Source organism: Sarcophilus harrisii, chromosome 4 (assembly GCF_902635505.1).
Source record: "Sarcophilus harrisii chromosome 4, mSarHar1.11, whole genome shotgun sequence".
NCBI lineage: Eukaryota > Metazoa > Chordata > Mammalia > Dasyuromorphia > Dasyuridae > Sarcophilus > Sarcophilus harrisii.
In genome coordinates this window covers 363087499-363105437 of record NC_045429.1, presented here as the reverse complement: position 1 = coordinate 363105437, position 17939 = coordinate 363087499, and the positions used below count along the sequence as shown (strand labels likewise).

The following is a 17939-nucleotide window of genomic DNA, read 5'->3' as shown; positions in this document are numbered from 1 at the left end:
GAATGCCAAGTACAGAAACCTCAAGTGGGTCAGTTTTGTTTGGATTATCCAATAAGAAAAAGTCTCTAGTTCTATTATGCTACTTTCTCATTAAAAAGTCAGTGGTTATAGCCTATACACTTTTACATACTATGTCCTTTTTCATTGACCTTAGGGGAAGATCACCATTTTGGCTTTTCTAAAATGGCATTTCATGAGTCACCATCACAAAATTCAATTTAATTCAACATTCATCATGTAATAATTTATCAGAATATTGATATTAAAAAAGATGAGTTTTTGCAGCAGGCTGCATATTAGGTTCCTTAAAAGTGCTGCATTCATTTCTCAAATTCTATACCAGAATGTCAGTAAAAAATGAGGACTCTACTCTTTCTGTCCCCTCAAACCTGGCTGGGTCCTAGAGGAGCTAGAAAGAGAAAAGGACTGGTTCTGAGGTCTCAAGATCCTTCTCAAAGGCCCTTTGTTCTCGGCGGTTAGGGACATATTTCTCAGAGACACGATGCTTGGTGCTTCCTTTGCTTCCTTCCAGTTCCTCTTACAAAGTCACCTCTTTTTTTCTGCCAATATTCCTGAGCTCCACAACTGCTTAGAGCAGGAGCTGGTTGTCTAGGTGCCTCCCTTAGATGCTAATGATAAGGGGCCAGGCTATTATTAGTAAGAAGAAACAAGGAACCAATGAATCCACATTTATGGATCTTTAACTATATGCCAAGTACGGTGCTAAGCACTGGGGTTACAGCAAAACAGTCCCTGTTCTCAAGGAGATTACATTCTAATAAGGGTGACAAAATATACATACCAATATATTCGGAATTCATGCAATAGGAATAGCAGGGAGTTCGGAGAGAAGAAGCCTAACAGTTGGGGTGGGGTGAGGGACTTGATCAGGAAAGGCTTCATGAAGAAGGGGGCACCTGAAGGAAACCAAGGATCCCCCACACTGATTTAGGAGTTAAAAGGCATCAGTTTGAATCCTAGCTCTGCTCTCCTGAACATTGCCCAGCTCAGAGCTTCGGGGTTTTGTTTTGTTTTTTTCCAGTAAAGTGAAGAATTGCATTAGATGATATCTATCTCAGGCTCCTCTTTTCAATTTCTAAATCCTATGATTCTATGAATCACACGTGCCAGACAGGAAGAACCTACATAGAGCTTCTCACCCAGCCTTAGCCTTCAGGCAGCACTCTGCCCGCCCCACCCCTGACAAAGTTCTTCCACCTGCATACTAAATTCCCACTGTTGCAGAAGTTCTCTCTTTCTGTCTATCTCTGTGTCTCTCTGTGCGATTCTTTCTCTTTCTTTGTCTCTATCTCTCTCTTTCTATCTTTCTATGTGTGTCTCTTTCTCTCTTTCTATTTCTCTGTCGCTGTCTCTTTGGCTCCAGCTGTCTCTGGCTCTCCTTCCCTCCCTCTCTTTGTCAGTGAGCTGTCACCCTTGCTGAGCCTGTTCATTCACTTACCCCAGACCCACTTGTCTTAGCCCTCACCCCACCTAGGTTCTCCCAGCCAGCTGGGAAGGCCTAAAGACCCAGAAGGAAACAGCTGGACTCCGTGCTGGCCCCCAACTCTTCGATGACGCCACTTGCTCTCGGTATCTTCCTCCCTAGAGAGGGGTCCACCCTCTCCTGACCAGTGAGGATCTTGGGACAAACTGGAGGGGCGAGGATCAGGGCCCTGGGACAGGGTACTGTGAATCGCGACTGGAGAGAAGTGCCAAGCATTCGCCCCCGGAGAAGGGGAGGGAAAGAGGCTGGGCAGAGGCGGGGTCTGGGCGGAACCCTGCCGGGCGGAGGTGGGACCAACCAGGCCCAGAAGCCCGAAGGGAGGGAGGGAGAGGGAAAGCGGGAAGAGGAGGGGGAGGAGGAGGAGGAGGAAGAGGAAGGAGGGGACGCGGCCGCTCCGGCTTGGTGTACCTTGCTCCCTCCAGCCGGGCATGCGCCCCCCGAACCCTTGGCCCCCCAGAGCCCGAGCCGCCCCCCGGATCCTCCCCGGATTCTGCAGCTCGCAGCATGGGAGCCTTCGGGCGCACGCCGTGGCGACTGCTGCTGCCGCTAATGCTGGGTAAGAAAGAGGAGCCGCGGAACTCCCCTAGCTCTTCCTGTCCCGCGTCCCGCCAGCCCGGCTCATCCCCCTCCCACTATAACCTCGCCCCCTCCTCTTTCCCTGCGCCTCTTTCGGGCTGGAAATCTTGGCGAGGACCTGAGCATCTTCAGCTTCCGCCAGGACCTGCGGGGATAGGAGTTCGTTTCTACCCGGGTTGCTTCGGGCCTTTGGCCCCGCACTGACAGTCCCGGGAGGCTCTTCCAGACCCAGGGTAGGGTGCGCGCAGGACCGTGCCCAGCTGGCTTCTGTGGCCTCCAGCTGAGCCGATTAGGAAGAGGGTGTAATGGGAGGGAAAGGGGTTTCCCAGCTCCAGGCTCCTCCTCTCCAGCTGTTTGGTGAGGACAGGGTGAGAAGCTACCAAAGACGCTACCCCACCGAACTATAACGCCATGGCCAATCTCTGGAATGTCATGCCCAACCTCTCTCCCTTCCCCCCACCCCATCCCGGGTGCACTTCTCTACCAGCAGAGCCAGACCCTAGGAGCACTGCAGCTTCCATGCCTGGCCTAGGCGTGGGCAGTGCCCGCCCTCGTAATTGCCCCGGAGTTGGCAGGAGGCCAGGGGGTTGGCTTTGCCCTGAATCTTTGAAGTCTCCCCTAATTGCCCCCTTGACTTCTCCAGATTATTTCCTCAGGGACAGTGACCCCCTGCTCGTCCTTCCCTCCCTCAACTCTGAATTGTCTCACTGCTCCCTTTACGGTCCCAGCCTTCTAGACCTCTACTCCTTTTCAGGTCTCTATTCCCTCTTTACTCTCTTTCTCTATCCACCCCTAATCTAGCCAGTTCTCTCATCTCCCTCCCTACTGTCCACACTATTGTAGAGTTCTAACCTTTATTACCCCTCCTGGACCATTTGTCCACTCCGTTAATAGTTGCAATTAAGTGGCTAGGCTATGAGCTGTGGGTTGTGGGGACTGTCTCACTAACACAAAGCCTTGCTCTAACCCACCCTATCCTCCAATCTTACCCAGATCTGGGACTCAGAATATGTTGGCAAGAAGAGATGTTTGGAAGTCATTCTCTGATAACATCAGCCTGGTCTCTGTGAAGTCTTTAATCCTAAAATCTCCAAGCACCATTTGCCCCTGGCATTGCAGAGAGTAGGAGAGCTACCCAGTGCAGGCAGGAAATTTGGCCCTTGTGCCTTCTTACACCCAATCATGGTTGAAAGACTGCTGTGGGAACATGGTACAGCAAGCTGTGATGCCAGTCAATAGCTAGTTCAGGTTTGTTTGGCCTGCACATGAGGGCTTCTTGGAGAAGGCAGTGAGTTGGGATAAGTAAGACGATGGAAGGATTGGACTGTATTGAAACCTTGGGAAAGCTGATGCCCCGTTTCATTTCCCAGAATTTATTTGGGTATTTGAGATTGAACTGGTAGAGTGTCAGTAATTGTCCTGGTCATCTATTTTTAGGCCAGAGATTTGCTGATGCTTCATGATGTTCTCAAACTCCTCAGCCTTATCCTCTGCTTGGCTAAGTGGACTCCTGGATCATGGTGGTTGGGAGAGGATGACTTTTTTCTCCTCATCTGTCCCTGGGGGCTAGGCACTTGGGGAAGTTGGGACCCACAGGAACTGGTTGCTTAGCACAAAGCAGCTTTTCCCAATTGGCAGTATGATTCGAAGGCAGGAGAGTCCTAAGGGTTTTTTTTTTTTTTTTTTTTCTGACGAGAGACAGGAAGTAGGAAACCTTGTAGTGGTTAATTCCAAAGATAAGGGGTGCTTTCCCATGGGGATCTTGGAGCCTTACATGCAGGTGGAATCTGGAGGTGGAAAGAACCCCTCATAAACAGAAGGTCAGACCTGGTGCAATTGGGTAACTTGGAAGTGGTTCTGTCTCTTTATTGTCTCCCTGGTTATGAAACCAGCTGCAAACTGGGCTTGTCTGACTCACAGACTCATAAAATTCTAGAACCTAAAGAAGCTTTAGAAATAATCTCTTCTAAACTTTATATTCTACAGATGAGGAAATTGAGTCCTAGAGTGGTGGGATAACTTGCCCATGCTTATGGAACTGTTAATATGTTATAATGGAATAGAAACAGCAGGATAAAGTGCAAAGAGATTTATTAAGCTTTACTAGCCTTAGGCAAATTATTTAAATTATCTAAGCCCTAGTTCTCCTGCAAAATGAGGATAATACATGAACCTCTCCTGCTGGGCAGCTGAAAAATTCATGTAGACATATTTAACTGTAAAGGCTGAGGTATTATTATTATTATTATTATTATTATTATTACATCTACTATCAATCAGTCAGCAAGCATCTATTAAGTATTTCCTATGTGCCTGGCACTGAGTTAAGTTCTTGGGGCTTCTATCTAAGGCTCCTCCTATTCTTTCCACTTTTGGGGGATCAAGTCAGGAAGAAGCTGTGAATATTAGAGAATGTTAAAGATGGTTAAGGGAAAGTTAACCAAGGGTTCTCCAGTCCCCCTCATCAGTCTCTGGTCCCATTAGAATGAGATGAATAAGAAGTGGCTTCAGAATTCCAGGCTGAAGGGGACTGGAGCACTAGATGACTGAGAGTAATAGAGCCCAGGTTTTTCTGGTAGGGGGGAATGGGGAGTTCAAGCTCTGACAGTTCTCCCTGAGATTTCACCAGCCTCTCTATTTCCCTCCAACTTTATACCTCAGGGAGGCTCCCTTAGGAATCTTGAAAGATAAAGACAACTAGAGAAATGCTGGACAGAGAGGCTACCCTGGAACAGAAGGCACTGTGGAAAAAATAAGCAGAGCTCAACAAGGAATGACTTGGGGGGTTGGGCAATCTGTGGGGATCCCTTCTGATCCTCTTCTCTCACGGGGGAGGTGCTCAGCCTATGAGAACTTTGGAGAGGGGGAAAGGAAAGAGTTGACATGAAGCTTGACATGAAATGAATATGTAAATCAGATGCAAATCACCAGACAAGTCATTCTCTATTGTTTAGGCCCTTGGGAGACAGAAGGGGCCAACAGCCTCAGATAAGTTGGGGAGGCTGGCAGAGGGTCTGGGAAGAGACGTCAAGATTCTGTGGGAGGGGAGGGCAGCATAATGGCTCTCATGGGGGCCGGCTTTGGCAGTGATGGTCTCAGCTGCAGGGGTATCTGTCTATTGAGGTGGAGAAATCAGTGAGCTCACCGTCCACAGCTGGAGAGGTTAGTAGTGGGGGACAGCGCTTTGTCCCCGGAGGAGAAATGACTCCATCTGCGTCCAGGCCCTGCCCAGCTCGGGGCTACTGGCTCCATTGTTCCATGGCCCCAGGTGGCCCAGCCCCTACTAATAGGAGCAGCTGAGACAATGGGCCCTTCTGAACCAGACCTCTCCGTATCCATCCTTTAAGGGCAGAGGGGCAAGCTGGTGACAGGGGAGTGCGTGATAGGAAATGCCATCCTGCAAACCCCACAATCAAGGAAACCCTCCCCACCCTCACAGTGCCATCTCTGAAGGAGGCGGGCACCATGATGGCACATAGAGCAAAGGGACCTAGCAGGAAGGAAGGAGGGAACGAGTCTCTTCTACACAATGTGATTCACTGGTGATTAAGACTCAGAAACTCTCTCTCCCAATACCCCTGTCCCTCTCTTCCCTTGCTGGACTTTCAGAGCAGGGACTCTGGTCTTTGACATGACCCGTGTCCACTGCAGGTGTGTGTGGTGCCCGGGAGGTGGTGATGCCTAAGGGACCCCTGTACCGTGTGGCTGGCACTGCTATCTCCATCTCCTGCAACGTCAGCAACTATGAAGGTCCCTCACAGCAGGACTTTGAGTGGTTTCTCTACCGACCGGAGGCACCCGAGTCAGCCCTGGGCATCATCAGCACCCGGGACAACCGCTTCCCCTACGCCGTCTTTGGGCCCCGTGTGGCATCCGGAGACATTCAGGTGCAGCGGCTCCAAGGCGATGCTGTGGTACTTCGCATCTCACGCCTGCAGACCCAGGATGCTGGGGTCTATGAGTGCTACACCCCCTCCACTGATGCTCGATACCTGGGCAGCTACAGTGGCAAGGTGGAACTGAGAGGTACCGGGGCTGCTGGGGCGCGGGAGGGGGGAGCGTTCTCTCCACAAAAGAATCACGGATGGGGATGGGACCTTAGAGACCTAGTCCAGCCATTTCTCAGAGCTTTGGCCCAAGTCCAGACCCTTGTCTCCCAGGCCAGGATTCCTCCCTCAGCACCACACTGCCCTCCAAAAGAAGTCTCCTTGACCATCTCTGTCCCTTTCTGACTGGTTGGGAAGCCTAGTGGGAAGATTATTGTCGTTTCTCTGCCAACTGGAGCTCTCTGCTTAGATTGGTTGGAGAAGGGGGAACTATTTCAATCCTCTTCAGTTTTTTCTTATGTTTGGAAAATAGAACGTACACATATATATATAAATATGCACATACGTATATGTGTCTCTGTGTGAATGTATGTATATGGGCAACCTGAGATCTCTTCTTCCTGATGTGCATTACCGTGGTCCTCATTATTGCTGCTCTTTCTTAGTCCTTCCAGATGTACTGCAGGTGTCTGCTGCTCCTCCAGGGCCCCGAGGCCGCCAGGGCTCAGCTTCGCCTCCACGCCTGGTAGTGCCTGAGGGGCAAGAACTGGCCCTTGGCTGTGTGGCGCGGACGAGCACACAGGAACACACACACCTAGCAGTGTCCTTTGGGCGGGCAGTGCCTGAGGCCCCTGTGGGGAGGGCAACGCTACAAGAGGTGGCCGGGCTGCGGCCTGATTTGGCCGTGGAGGCTGGGGCACCCTATGCGGAGCGACTGACCGCAGGCGAGTTGCGGCTGAGCAAAGAGGGGGCTGAGCGGTACCGGCTAGTGCTGGGGGGTGCCCAGCCAGAGGATGCTGGCACTTATCACTGTACTGCTGCTGAATGGATCCAAGACCCCGATGGCAGCTGGGCCCAGATTGGAGAGAAGCGGGCAGTGCTGGCCCATGTGGATGTGCAGACCCTGGGTGAGTGTTCTTAGCCACCAGGGTAGGCATCTGGCCTGGCATTAAAGTGGGCATAGCAAGAACTGGAGCAGGGAGAGGTACCCACTGTGTTTCAGAGGCTAAAGTGAGCAAAGTAAGCCTGGGCTGGTCCCACAAACCCATTTTTGGGGGGAGGGCAAAGTGGGTTGGCATTGATGCCCTAGCTGCCTGCTTCTGGGCCTTCCTCTACTCTGGTGGCTAAAATTGGGAGTGGTCAGGCCTGGGCAGAGGCTTAAGGATGAAGACAGAGTTGTCTGATGTAATCTGTCCTGTTTCCCTTTTCCTCAACACCACAAAAAGGCCAAAGGAGTGAAATCTGTATTAAGGGTATTATTTGTGATGAAAAATTCAAGTCATGATTGTGAGACTGGAAAGTCTTGTGCCTTGACTGCTTAGTAATTGCCTTTCTTCTCTGACCCCCTACCCCATTCTCTGTTTCAGCCAGCCAGTTGGCCGTAGTTGTGGGCCCTGGGGAGCGGCGGGTAGGCCCGGGAGAGCCCCTAGAGCTGCTGTGTAATGTATCAGGGGCACTGCCCCCACCAGGACCCCATGCTGCCTACTCTGTGGGCTGGGAGATGGCACCTGCAGGGGCCCCTGGGCCTGAGCGCCTGGTAGCCCAGCTGGACACAGAGGGCATAGGCAGCCTGGGCCCAGGCTATGAGGACCGACACATCTCCATGGAAAAAGTAGCCCCTATTACCTACCGTCTGCGGCTGGAGGCAGCAAGGCCTGGAGATGCGGGCACATACCGCTGCCTGGCACGAGCCTACGTTCGGGGACCTGGGGCCCGGCTTCGGGAGGCTGCCCGTGTTCGTTCTCGGCCCCTCCCTGTGCATGTGAGGGAAGAAGGTAAGAGGGTGGAGCCTGAGGGAGTAAAATCTACATTAGCATGAAGAAGGTTCCTAAAGAGGGGGGGGGGGGTGGAATCAACTGGAAAATACCCTGAGAAAGTAGTGTATTTCCCTCCCAGAGATTTTTTTTTTTTTAGCATTTCATTAGCTTTTTTATTTTTTTATTATTATTATTTTTAATAACTTTTTATTGCCAGAACCCATGCCAGGGTAATGTTTTACAACATTATCCCTTGCACTCACTTCTGTTCCGATTTTTCCCCTCCCTCCCTCCACCCCCTCCCCCAGATGGCAAGCAGTCCCATACATGTTAAAGAGGTCACAGTATATCTTAGATACAATATATGTGTGCAGAACTGAACAGTTCTCTTGTTGCTCAGGGAGAATTGGATTCAGAAGGTAGAACTAACCCAGGAGGAAAAACAAAAATGCCAGCAGTTTACATTCATTTCTTAGTGTTCCTCCCAGAGATTTCTGAGGAAACCCTCCCTTCTTCCTCTGTTCAAGTAATGCCTTTGTCTCCACAGTTCATCCTTCTGCCAAAGTAGTTTCCTCCTTGTCCAAACTCAGGTTTATGCAAAATAATGGATAAAGTAGGGAAAGGTTAATATTCCACAATTTCCTGCTCCTCCCCCAGATCCCCTGGGCATTTCCTGGGCCAGCACCTCTGACCTCATGCTCTTGTGCCTCACAGGTGTGATGCTGGAAGCTGTGGCGTGGCTGGCAGGGGGCACAGTGTACCGGGGAGAGACGGCGTCCCTGTTTTGCAACATCTCTGTGACAGGGGGCCCTCCCGGACTACGACTGGCCAACAGCTGGTGGGTGGAGCGGCTAGGGGAGCCAGGTCTAGTTCCACCCCCTCCCCAGCTGGTTGGCGGCATGGGCCGGGATGGCGTGGCAGAGCTAGGGATCCGGCCAGGTGGAGGTGCTGTCAGCGTGGAGCAGGTGGGGCCCCGAAGCCACCGACTGAGGCTCCATGAGCTGGGGCCGCAGGATGAGGGGGTATACCACTGTGCTCCCAGTGCCTGGATACAGCATGCCGACTACAGTTGGTACCAAGCAGGCAGCGCTCGCTCCGAGCCCATCACCGTCTACCCCTACACTCTTCGTGAGTAGCCCCCCTCAAAAATTCTAATACCACAACCCCTGTGTGTTCAGCTCCCTGCCCCCTGATCCCCTCACCTGTGAGGGAAACTGTGAAAAAAACACTTGGTCAAACCTTGGAGAATTTTTGGAAATCTAAGTCAGAGGAATGGATCTGGGGAAGATCCAGCTACAAAAAGGGGGAGGAAAGGGCAGGAATGTCACTAACAGATCCTCTTTCTTTTCTCTCTTTTCAGCCCTGGACACCCTGTTTGTGCCCCTATTGGTGGGTGCAGGGGCTGCCCTGGTCACAGGTATCACCATCCTTAGCACCGTCACTTGTTGCTTCATGAAAAGACTGAGAAAGCGGTGAACCCTTACCCTATGGTAAGGTCCTGGGACGCATGAATTTCTTCTATCCTTAGTTTATCCCAGAGTAAAAATACCCTCCTGAACTTCTCCTCTTGGAACCTCTCTCTTGGAAGAGAGGCTATGACACTGGATACCTCAATTCTACCCTATGTTCTTACCCCAGGATCCCTTTATGTCCCTTTACCCCATATGTCCCTTTAAGATGGTTTTCCTTTGGGGTATCAGGGTGGGTAACATAATGAAGTTAGGTGGGAGAAGAAGCCCAAGCTCACCTTTGACATCCTCCTCAACTCCTTCTCTTGTTTCTGCAGGTACAAGCTGTCTTCCTTCCAACTCCCAGCCCAACATCATTGTTGCCTAAACTTCTTCTTTTATCCTCAATCTGGTCCTTCTGTCTCCTACTCTTTTTATTTATTTTATTTGGGGGGACCAGGATATCTCCCTCAGCTCTGCTAGGCTGGGAGGTTTTCCGAAGCCGCAGGCTCGGCCCCAATTTTTCTACTTACCTCAAGTAGAGATCAGTGCCCTTTTCCTCAGTGCCCCCCAAATCCTGGCTCTCTTTTCTGACCTTTTCCCTTTTCCATAGGCATGTCCTTTCCCCTAATCCCAAAACTTTTTTTTTCTAAAATGTGAATAAAGTTTTTTTTAATAAAATCTAAAATCATATCCTTCTTCTTTTTCATTCCTAAGGAGTTAGAAACAATTAGTTTATATATATATATATATATATATATATATATATATATATATATATATATAATAGAGAGAGAGAGAGAGAGAGAGAGAGAGAGAGAGAGAGAGAGAGAGAGAGAGAAGGGAGTCAAAGAGGGGAGATAGTAAAGACTGATAAGCTTATAAGTTAATGGATCAATATCAACCTCAAGGGAGTTTCCAGTGGAGTTCTCCGTTACTCTGTTTGGCCCTATTCTGTTCATCATTTTTATGACTTGTGTCCAGGTACAATTTTGGCATAGCATAAAGCTGGAAAGAAGCAAATATCTTGGTTGGCCACAATCAAAGACCACAAAATCTCTACAGACTGAAATGGATTGACAGTAACAAGATGAATTTTAATAAGGATAAATATAAAATTCTACCTTTGGATTCAAAAAAGTCAACTGTAGCGGCAACTAGGTGGCACACTGGATAGATAGAGCATCAGCCTGAAGTCATGAGGACCTGAGTTCAAATCTGACCCCAGACACTTAATACTTCATAGCTGTGTGACCTTGGGCAAGTTACTTGACTCCAAATGCCTCAGAAAAAAAAATCAACTGCATCAGAGTAGAAAGGGGGAGATAGGGAAGTTTATATGGGAAACATCTGGAAATTCCAGGTGATTCAAGTTCAATATAGAGTCAGCATTGTGATGATAAAGCTAAAATACTTAGACTACCTTGAGAACAGAGAGAAGAGGGAGGTTAGAATCTCATTGTACTCTGCTTGGATCAGATCCATCTGGAATAAGATGGCTAATTAATAAATTTTTATCATTATTATTTTTTTGTCTTTTAAGATGCCTTTTTATTGTTCTCATATGCCACACTCCATCTCATACCATTATATTAGCTGTCACCAGGTCCTCTCTGCCTTTTAAAATCCCTAAATTCCTTAGGTTCAATTTGTGCCCACTTTCTACATGAAATCTTTCCTGACCAATAAGGGTGGTTAGTTTAGTGAGCCCTATTTTACTGCAGACATTGACTAGCAAAAATCAAGGATGCCCTAAGGAGTATGAAGAATGATGAGAACCTAACATCATAGCATAAAGGATAGATTGAGGAAACTGGCATTATTTATCCTAGAGAAGAGAAGGCTTGGGAAGAACAGGGTTGCCGTGCTCAAGTATCTGAAGGGTTGTCATTTGAAAGAATGTTTAGCTTGCTGCAATAAGATATGTAGTGTGATGGAAAGAGTGTTTGGACTTGGAGTGAGTAGACACCTGTATTTAAATTCCGACTCAAACATTAGCTGTGGGTTTGTAGAAAAGTCTATTGACTTCTCTAAACCTCCGCTTCTTTATAAATGAGCATAATAACTTCTCTAGCACTTAACCCAAAGGGCTGTCATAAGGAGCAAATGAACATTTTGCAAGACATAAAGTAAAGATAGAAATATGAGCTACTATTAGAATTGGACTCAGAAGGCAAAATTGCTGTCAATGGGTGGAAGTTACGGGGAGATAGATATCTGTTCAATGTAAAACAAATCTTTCTAGTAAATGCATTTATTCAAAATGGCATGAATTGACCCTGATATTTTAGAACCAGAGGGGAAAAAGAGAAATTGAAAGAATCTAGCAGTTACCTCCTGAAAGAAATTCCCAAATGAAAACTGAACATTATAGCCAAATTCCAGAGCTTCCAGGTCAAGGAGAAACTAGCAGACAGCCAGAAAGAAACCAAATATTGTGGAGCAGAATAATACAAGATTTAGCCGCTTCTATATTAAAGGAGTGGAGGGCTTAGAACACTACATTCTGGAGGGCAAAGAAGCTAGGGTTACAATCAAGAATTACTTATCCAGCAAAAAATGAATTATAATCCTTTGGGGAGGGGAACAGAAATATTCAATGGGATAGAGGACTTTCAAACATTACTGAGAAACAAACTAGAGTTGAATTTTAAAAATCTGACTTCCAAATACAAGAATCAAGAAAAACATAAATAGGAAAGAGAAATCATAAAGGATTCAATAAGGTTAAACTATATCTCTACATAGTAAGATAACACATATAATATGATATGAAGGTATCTTAAAGAATAAAATTCAGGGGTAAGGAAGAGGAATGCACTTAGAGAAGGGAAAAAAGAGGTAGGATGGGGTCAATTCTCTCACATAAAAGAGACATGAAGGATCTTTTACAGTGTAAGGGATGATGGGGGAGATAGGAGAGAGCATTTGAACCTTACTCTACTTGGAAGTGGCTCAAAGAGGGAATAACATATATAGTATATAAAGCTATATTATTTTCTAGGAAAGTAGGAGGAGAAGGAGATGAGAAGGAGTGGTGATATAGGAGGTGGGGAGACTGATAGAAGGGAGTGTGAGGTGATAGAAGGTAGTATTAGGAACAAAACACTTTTGAGCATGTACAGGGTGAAAAGAGAGACAGTGAAATAAACAGGGAAAATAGGGTAGAGGAAAATACACAGTAATCATAATTGTGAAAAATTTTTTTACAGTGAGTTTCTCTGATAAAGGCCTTGTTTCTCAAATATATAGAGAACTGAGTCAAATTTATGAAAATAAGGGCTATTCTCCAATCAATAAATGGTCAGTTTTCTGATGTAATAAAGTCATCTAAAATCACATGAAAAAATGCTCTAAATCATTATTGGTTAGAGAAATGCAAATTAAAACAATTCTGAGGTACCTCTTTATACCTTTCAGATTGGCTAACATAACAGAAAAGGAAAAATGATAAATGTTGGAGAGAGATGGGAAAATTGAGACACTTTGTTGGTGGAGTTGTGAACAGATTCAACTATTCTGAAGAGCAATTTGCAACAGTGCCCAAAGGACTCTGAAACTGTGCGTATCCTTGTGAAGTGTGTGCACTACTAAGTCTATATCCCAAAGAGATAAAAAAACAAAAAGGAAAAGGTCTATATATACACATATTATTATAGCAATTCTTTTAGTGGTGGCAAAGAATTGGAAATTAGGAGGATGCCCATCAATTGGGGAATGGCTGAACAAGTTGTAGTATATGATTGTGATGAAGTACTATTGTACTATAAAAAATGACAAACAGGATATTTTCAGAAGAACTTGGAAAAACATGGACTGATGCAAAGTGAAATGAGCAGAACCAAGATAACATAGTATATTTTACAATGATCAGTTGTAAATAACTTAGCTATTCTCAGTGATAAAATAATCCCAGATAGTTCCAAAGGACCTTTGATGAAAATGTCATTCATCAAAGAATGATTAATTCTGAATGTAGATCAAAGCATATTTCAAACATTTTTCTTTACTTCTCTTGGGATTTTTTGGTCTGTTTTCTTTTACAACATGACTAATACAGAAATATGTCTTGTATGACTACACTTGCATAACCTATATCAAATTGCTTGCCTCCTCAATGGTGGGGGAGGAGGTAGGGACAGAGGGAGGGAAAAATTTAGAACTCAAAATTGTTTTTTTTAATTAAAGCTTTTTATTTACAAAACGTGTTCATGGGTAATTTTTCAACACTGACCCTTGAGAAACTTTTTGTTCCAAATTTTCCCCTCCATCCTCCACCCTCTCCCCTAGATGGCAGGTAGTCTAATTCATGTTAAATATGTTAAAAATATATGTTAAATCCAATATATGTATACATATTTACACAATTATCTTGATGCACAAGAAAAATCAGATCTAAAAAAAAAAAAACCTGAGAAGGAAAACAAAATGCAAGTAAACATCAACAGAAAGCATGAAAATGCTTTGTGGTCCACACTCACTTGCCACAGTCTTCTTTGGGTGTAGATGGCTCTCTTCATCATTGAACAACTGAACTGCTTTGAATCATGTCCTTGTTAAAGAGAGCCATATTGGGTCGGAACGAACCGTCCTATAGTCTTGTTGTTTCCTTGTATACTGATCTCCTGGTGCTGCTCATTTCATTTAGCACCAATTCATGTAAGTCTCTCTAGGCCTCTCTGGAATCATCCTGCTGGTCATTTCTTACAGAACAATAATATTCCATAACATTCATATACCATAATTTATTTAGTCATTCCCCAACTGATGGGCATCCACTCAGTTTTCAGTTTCTTGCCACTACAAGAAAGGCTGCCACAAACATTTTTGCACATACAGATTCCTTTCCCTCCTCTAAGGTCTTTTTGGGATATAAGCTTAGTAGTAACACTGATGGATCAAAGGTATGCACAGTTGGATAACTTTTTGAGCATAGTTCCAATCTGCTCTCCAGAATGGTTGGATCCATTCACAGTTCCACCTACAATGTCTGAGTTCTAGTTTTCCCACATTGCCTCCAACAGTCATCATTATCTTTTCCTGTCATCTTAGCCAATCTGACAGGTATGTAGTGATATCTAAGAATTGTCTTAATTTGCATTGATTTGGAGCACCTTTTCATAGGACTACAAATAGTTTCATTTTCTTCATATCCTTTGACCATTTATCAATTGGAGAATGGCTTAAATACTTATAAATTTCAGTTAATTCTCTATATATTTTATAAATTAGGCCTTTATCAGAATCTTTGAATGTAAAAATGTTTTCCCAGTTTATTGCTTATCTTCTAATCTTGTCTGCATTAGTTTTGTTTGTACAAAAATTTTTAAACTTAATATAATCAACATTATCTATTTTGTGATCCATAATGATCTCTAGTAGAACTCAAAATTGTAAAAAAAAAATGTTAAAAGTTGTTTTTACTTGTAATTAGGGAAAAGTAAATCTGTTTAAAAAATAAATAAAATAGCTGAAGAAACCCAGCATAAATTGCCTCAAGAAGTTATGGGTTCCTCAAGAGGTTTGGCAATTGTTAATCCTGTAAAGTTACCCATGTATATATCCTGTAAATAAAAGGCTATTAAAAAAAAAAAAAAAGAAAATAACACTGGTTAGAGCAATGCTATGTAGGACATGACTGGATGACTACTGGATGTAATCAGTTTTCCTTTTATTATTTACTAAACTCAAGAAATTCATTATAATTATAATTATTCGATTAAAATTTATAACTGAGGAAAAAAAAAAAAAAGAAGTTATGGGTTCCTGTACAATAGAGATGTAAAAGTGGAGATTGTATGAACATCGATTAGAGATGTTGTTTAAAAAAGAATTTATATTTTTCCATTTAAGTTGATGGTCTTTAAATTCTTTGAAATCCTCTGGGTAATTTAAACCCCCTTTCATTACACATACCATCTGACTTCATTCTCCTGCCTCCTGCCAAGATCCCTTGATCATATCTGTTGTATGAACTATTATTGCTCAGGTGAGTTTTAACTGGGTTTCAAATATAACTGGGTTCCAAATATAGGTGGGAGTGAAGATCAAGGAACTGATCCAATTCTGCTGACTTCTTCCTTTAGTCTTTTGGGACAGAAAAGCCTTGATGCAGCTCCCCTATTGTTATATGCTTCCCAGTTTTGCCTTTTCTAACCCATAATTCCCATCTCCTGCACCCTGAACCAGATGTAGGGCCTTCTAACTGTATTCCTTCATGACTTTCATTCTGCCTGTGGTAACAGTCAGAAAGAAGTCACTGATAGTTACCTGGGTGATGAAAAAAAGAGAACTAGAATCCCCACTAGGTATGAGTGTGAGTATTTCTACTTCTGCTATGCATACCCAGACACACAACTACTTAGTTCTGCCTCCAGCTCTTGAGGAAATTTTACAGATGGTCCCACTTCATAGCTCAAGTGGATTTTCCTGTTTCCAAGCAATACAGAGAGTCCTCTGAGTCTCTACTTTTCTGAAGAGTGAATTTTCATTCACTTCCCTGATCATGGCATCAAAAGTCACAGCTAGAAGAGCTCCCCAATCCAATTCCTCTTGTTAGAGACAAGGAAACCAAAGCACAGACAAGTTAAATAACTTAGTTAAGGTCACAGAACTAGTTAATGTCAGAAACAGGACTGCTTTCCTAATCCCCAATTTGGTGTCCTTTCCACAACTATGACTCTCAGCTCAAAGACCAAACTAAGAATAACAGAGTTTTTGAGTTGGGAGGGACAGTAGATATATATCCCTTAACTTAAGTGGGAATTCCTTACATGATATTGCTACAAAGGGTCGTTTACTTGTCTTTTGAAGCTTTCCAGGGATGGAGATATCACATCTTATGAAGGCAAGCCATTCTACTTTTGGATAGCTCTAAAGACTTTTTTTTCCCTTGTACTTAAAGATTTATAATCTCATCAGTGGGGATTTTCCCTCCAACAACATAGGTCACAGTTCATCCACTTCTCATTACTTTGCCAGTGGGGGTCTGTCCAATATACTGGGGGTCTTCCTTGCTTTCTTCTGAAGTGATGAAGATACAGGTATAGCACATGGGCTATCCCTTTCTGTTGCCACAGGACTAGTCCAACTTCTCTTCCTGTCATACAATTCTTTGATCATGTCTTTTATTCCTGTTTGCAGTTGTTCATTGTTTATATATTGCAACCTATGCATCTCTACCATGTTTTTCTCCATTGCTTTTTGGGTGATACTAATCTGTGTTTTATGTCTTACTTCCTTACTTCCTATAGCAACACCAATAAAATATTATTGGTAAAAACAAAAAGGACCTTTACTTTCCTGGGAAGCTTGGGGTCAGTAAAAGAGTTCTGTAATTTCCTGAAAGCAATTCAATATAATTTATTTCCTTGGTAATCCTATGTATTTTGTTTTTTTTTTTTTTGTATCTAAAATGAAAACTAATATTTAATTTAAATTTAAGAATATTATTCTGAGAAGTAATCTATAGGTTTTATGACTGTCATGATAGAAAAAAGTTAAAAACCACTGCTCTATAGGATATCTATCCAACCATATGTCAACATATAGATAATAGACATCCTTTATTCTGTTAGTCTTCCTTGTGTGGACAGACAGGCCAAACTCCTTTGAGTGCTTGCAAATCTCTATCATTAAACTTTGTATCATCCTTGAACTTCATACAATCAGAACAATGTTATATACAAATGGGAGCATCTGAAGGATTTCTGCATCCACATGAAATCCCTCTTCAACTTCAGCTTTGCATTTGATCTCCTCCATCTCAGTGGCAAACACTTTTGGCAAGCATACAATCCATTTCTCTGGTTTATGCTTTGACTCATATTTATTGTCAGGATTTTTGAATTGAGTTATTTCTCTTGTGGTATCTTCCAAGTAATCCTGAATGATCTTGACGTATTGATTAACTCATGAAACTAACAGAATATTGGTGTTAGAAAGATGGCTTTTGTTTTTAGTAGAAGTTTATGGTCATTGAAGGAGATATACAATTTCCTGAAGTCAATCTTACTTGCTTTTCTCTTGTTTTTCTATTATCAAGCAATAAGAATTTATTAAGCACCTCCTATGTACCAGGCACCATGCAAAGTGTGGTAGATATGCCCTACTCTCAAGGAGCTTAACTGGGTAGCTTCCCACCCAGTGGTTCTACATCTGCCCTCTGGTGCCAAGCAGAAAAAATATGAATTTGAATCAGATGCCCCCAAATGCTCTTTCCAGCTCAGAATCCTGTGGTGTAATGGATTTGAAATTCTTGAATTGACGCACTGAGGTCAGATAATTGAGCACTTAAGGCAACCTACCGATTGGACAATACTCTATGGGCATATGCTTGGGAAATGGTCCTTCCCACTATCCTGTGCTGGCTTCATGATTGGTGTATACAGAGAATTGTAGTAGGAACTAGGGGGTGGGGTAAGACTAGCCAGAGTCATTTTGGTGATAGATGAAGGAGAAGGAAGGTGGCGGAGATTCTGCTTCCATCCAATTCAATCCTACCTCTAAAGACCAAGAATAAAGACCAAGGACTTTTGCTTATCCTGACTCCAGCTGATTCTAAGGTATCCAGGGTGCTAATGTGGTCTTCACATTTGGTACCTAATGT

At 44.2% G+C, this 17939-nt stretch overlaps 1 protein-coding gene across 2 annotated transcripts; it reads left to right on the top strand.

Annotated features, from left to right (window-relative positions):
- Window positions 1–1805: 1805 nt before the first annotated feature.
- Window positions 1806–10015, top strand: IGSF8 (immunoglobulin superfamily member 8). Of its 2 annotated transcripts, none has more exons than XM_003767861.4 (7): window positions 1806–2060; window positions 5732–6106; window positions 6573–7034; window positions 7494–7901; window positions 8598–9011; window positions 9244–9373; window positions 9670–10015. In XM_003767861.4, exons 1-6 carry the CDS (start codon window positions 2009–2011, stop codon window positions 9357–9359), a joined length of 1827 nt encoding a protein of 608 aa, XP_003767909.1. In that variant the 5' UTR covers window positions 1806–2008; the 3' UTR covers window positions 9360–9373; window positions 9670–10015. The 2 variants fall into 2 exon arrangements, with proteins under 2 accessions (XP_003767909.1, XP_031822712.1); XM_031966852.1 differs by lacking the exon at window positions 1806–2060 and adding an exon at window positions 5461–5622.
- Window positions 10016–17939: the final 7924 nt, after the last annotated feature.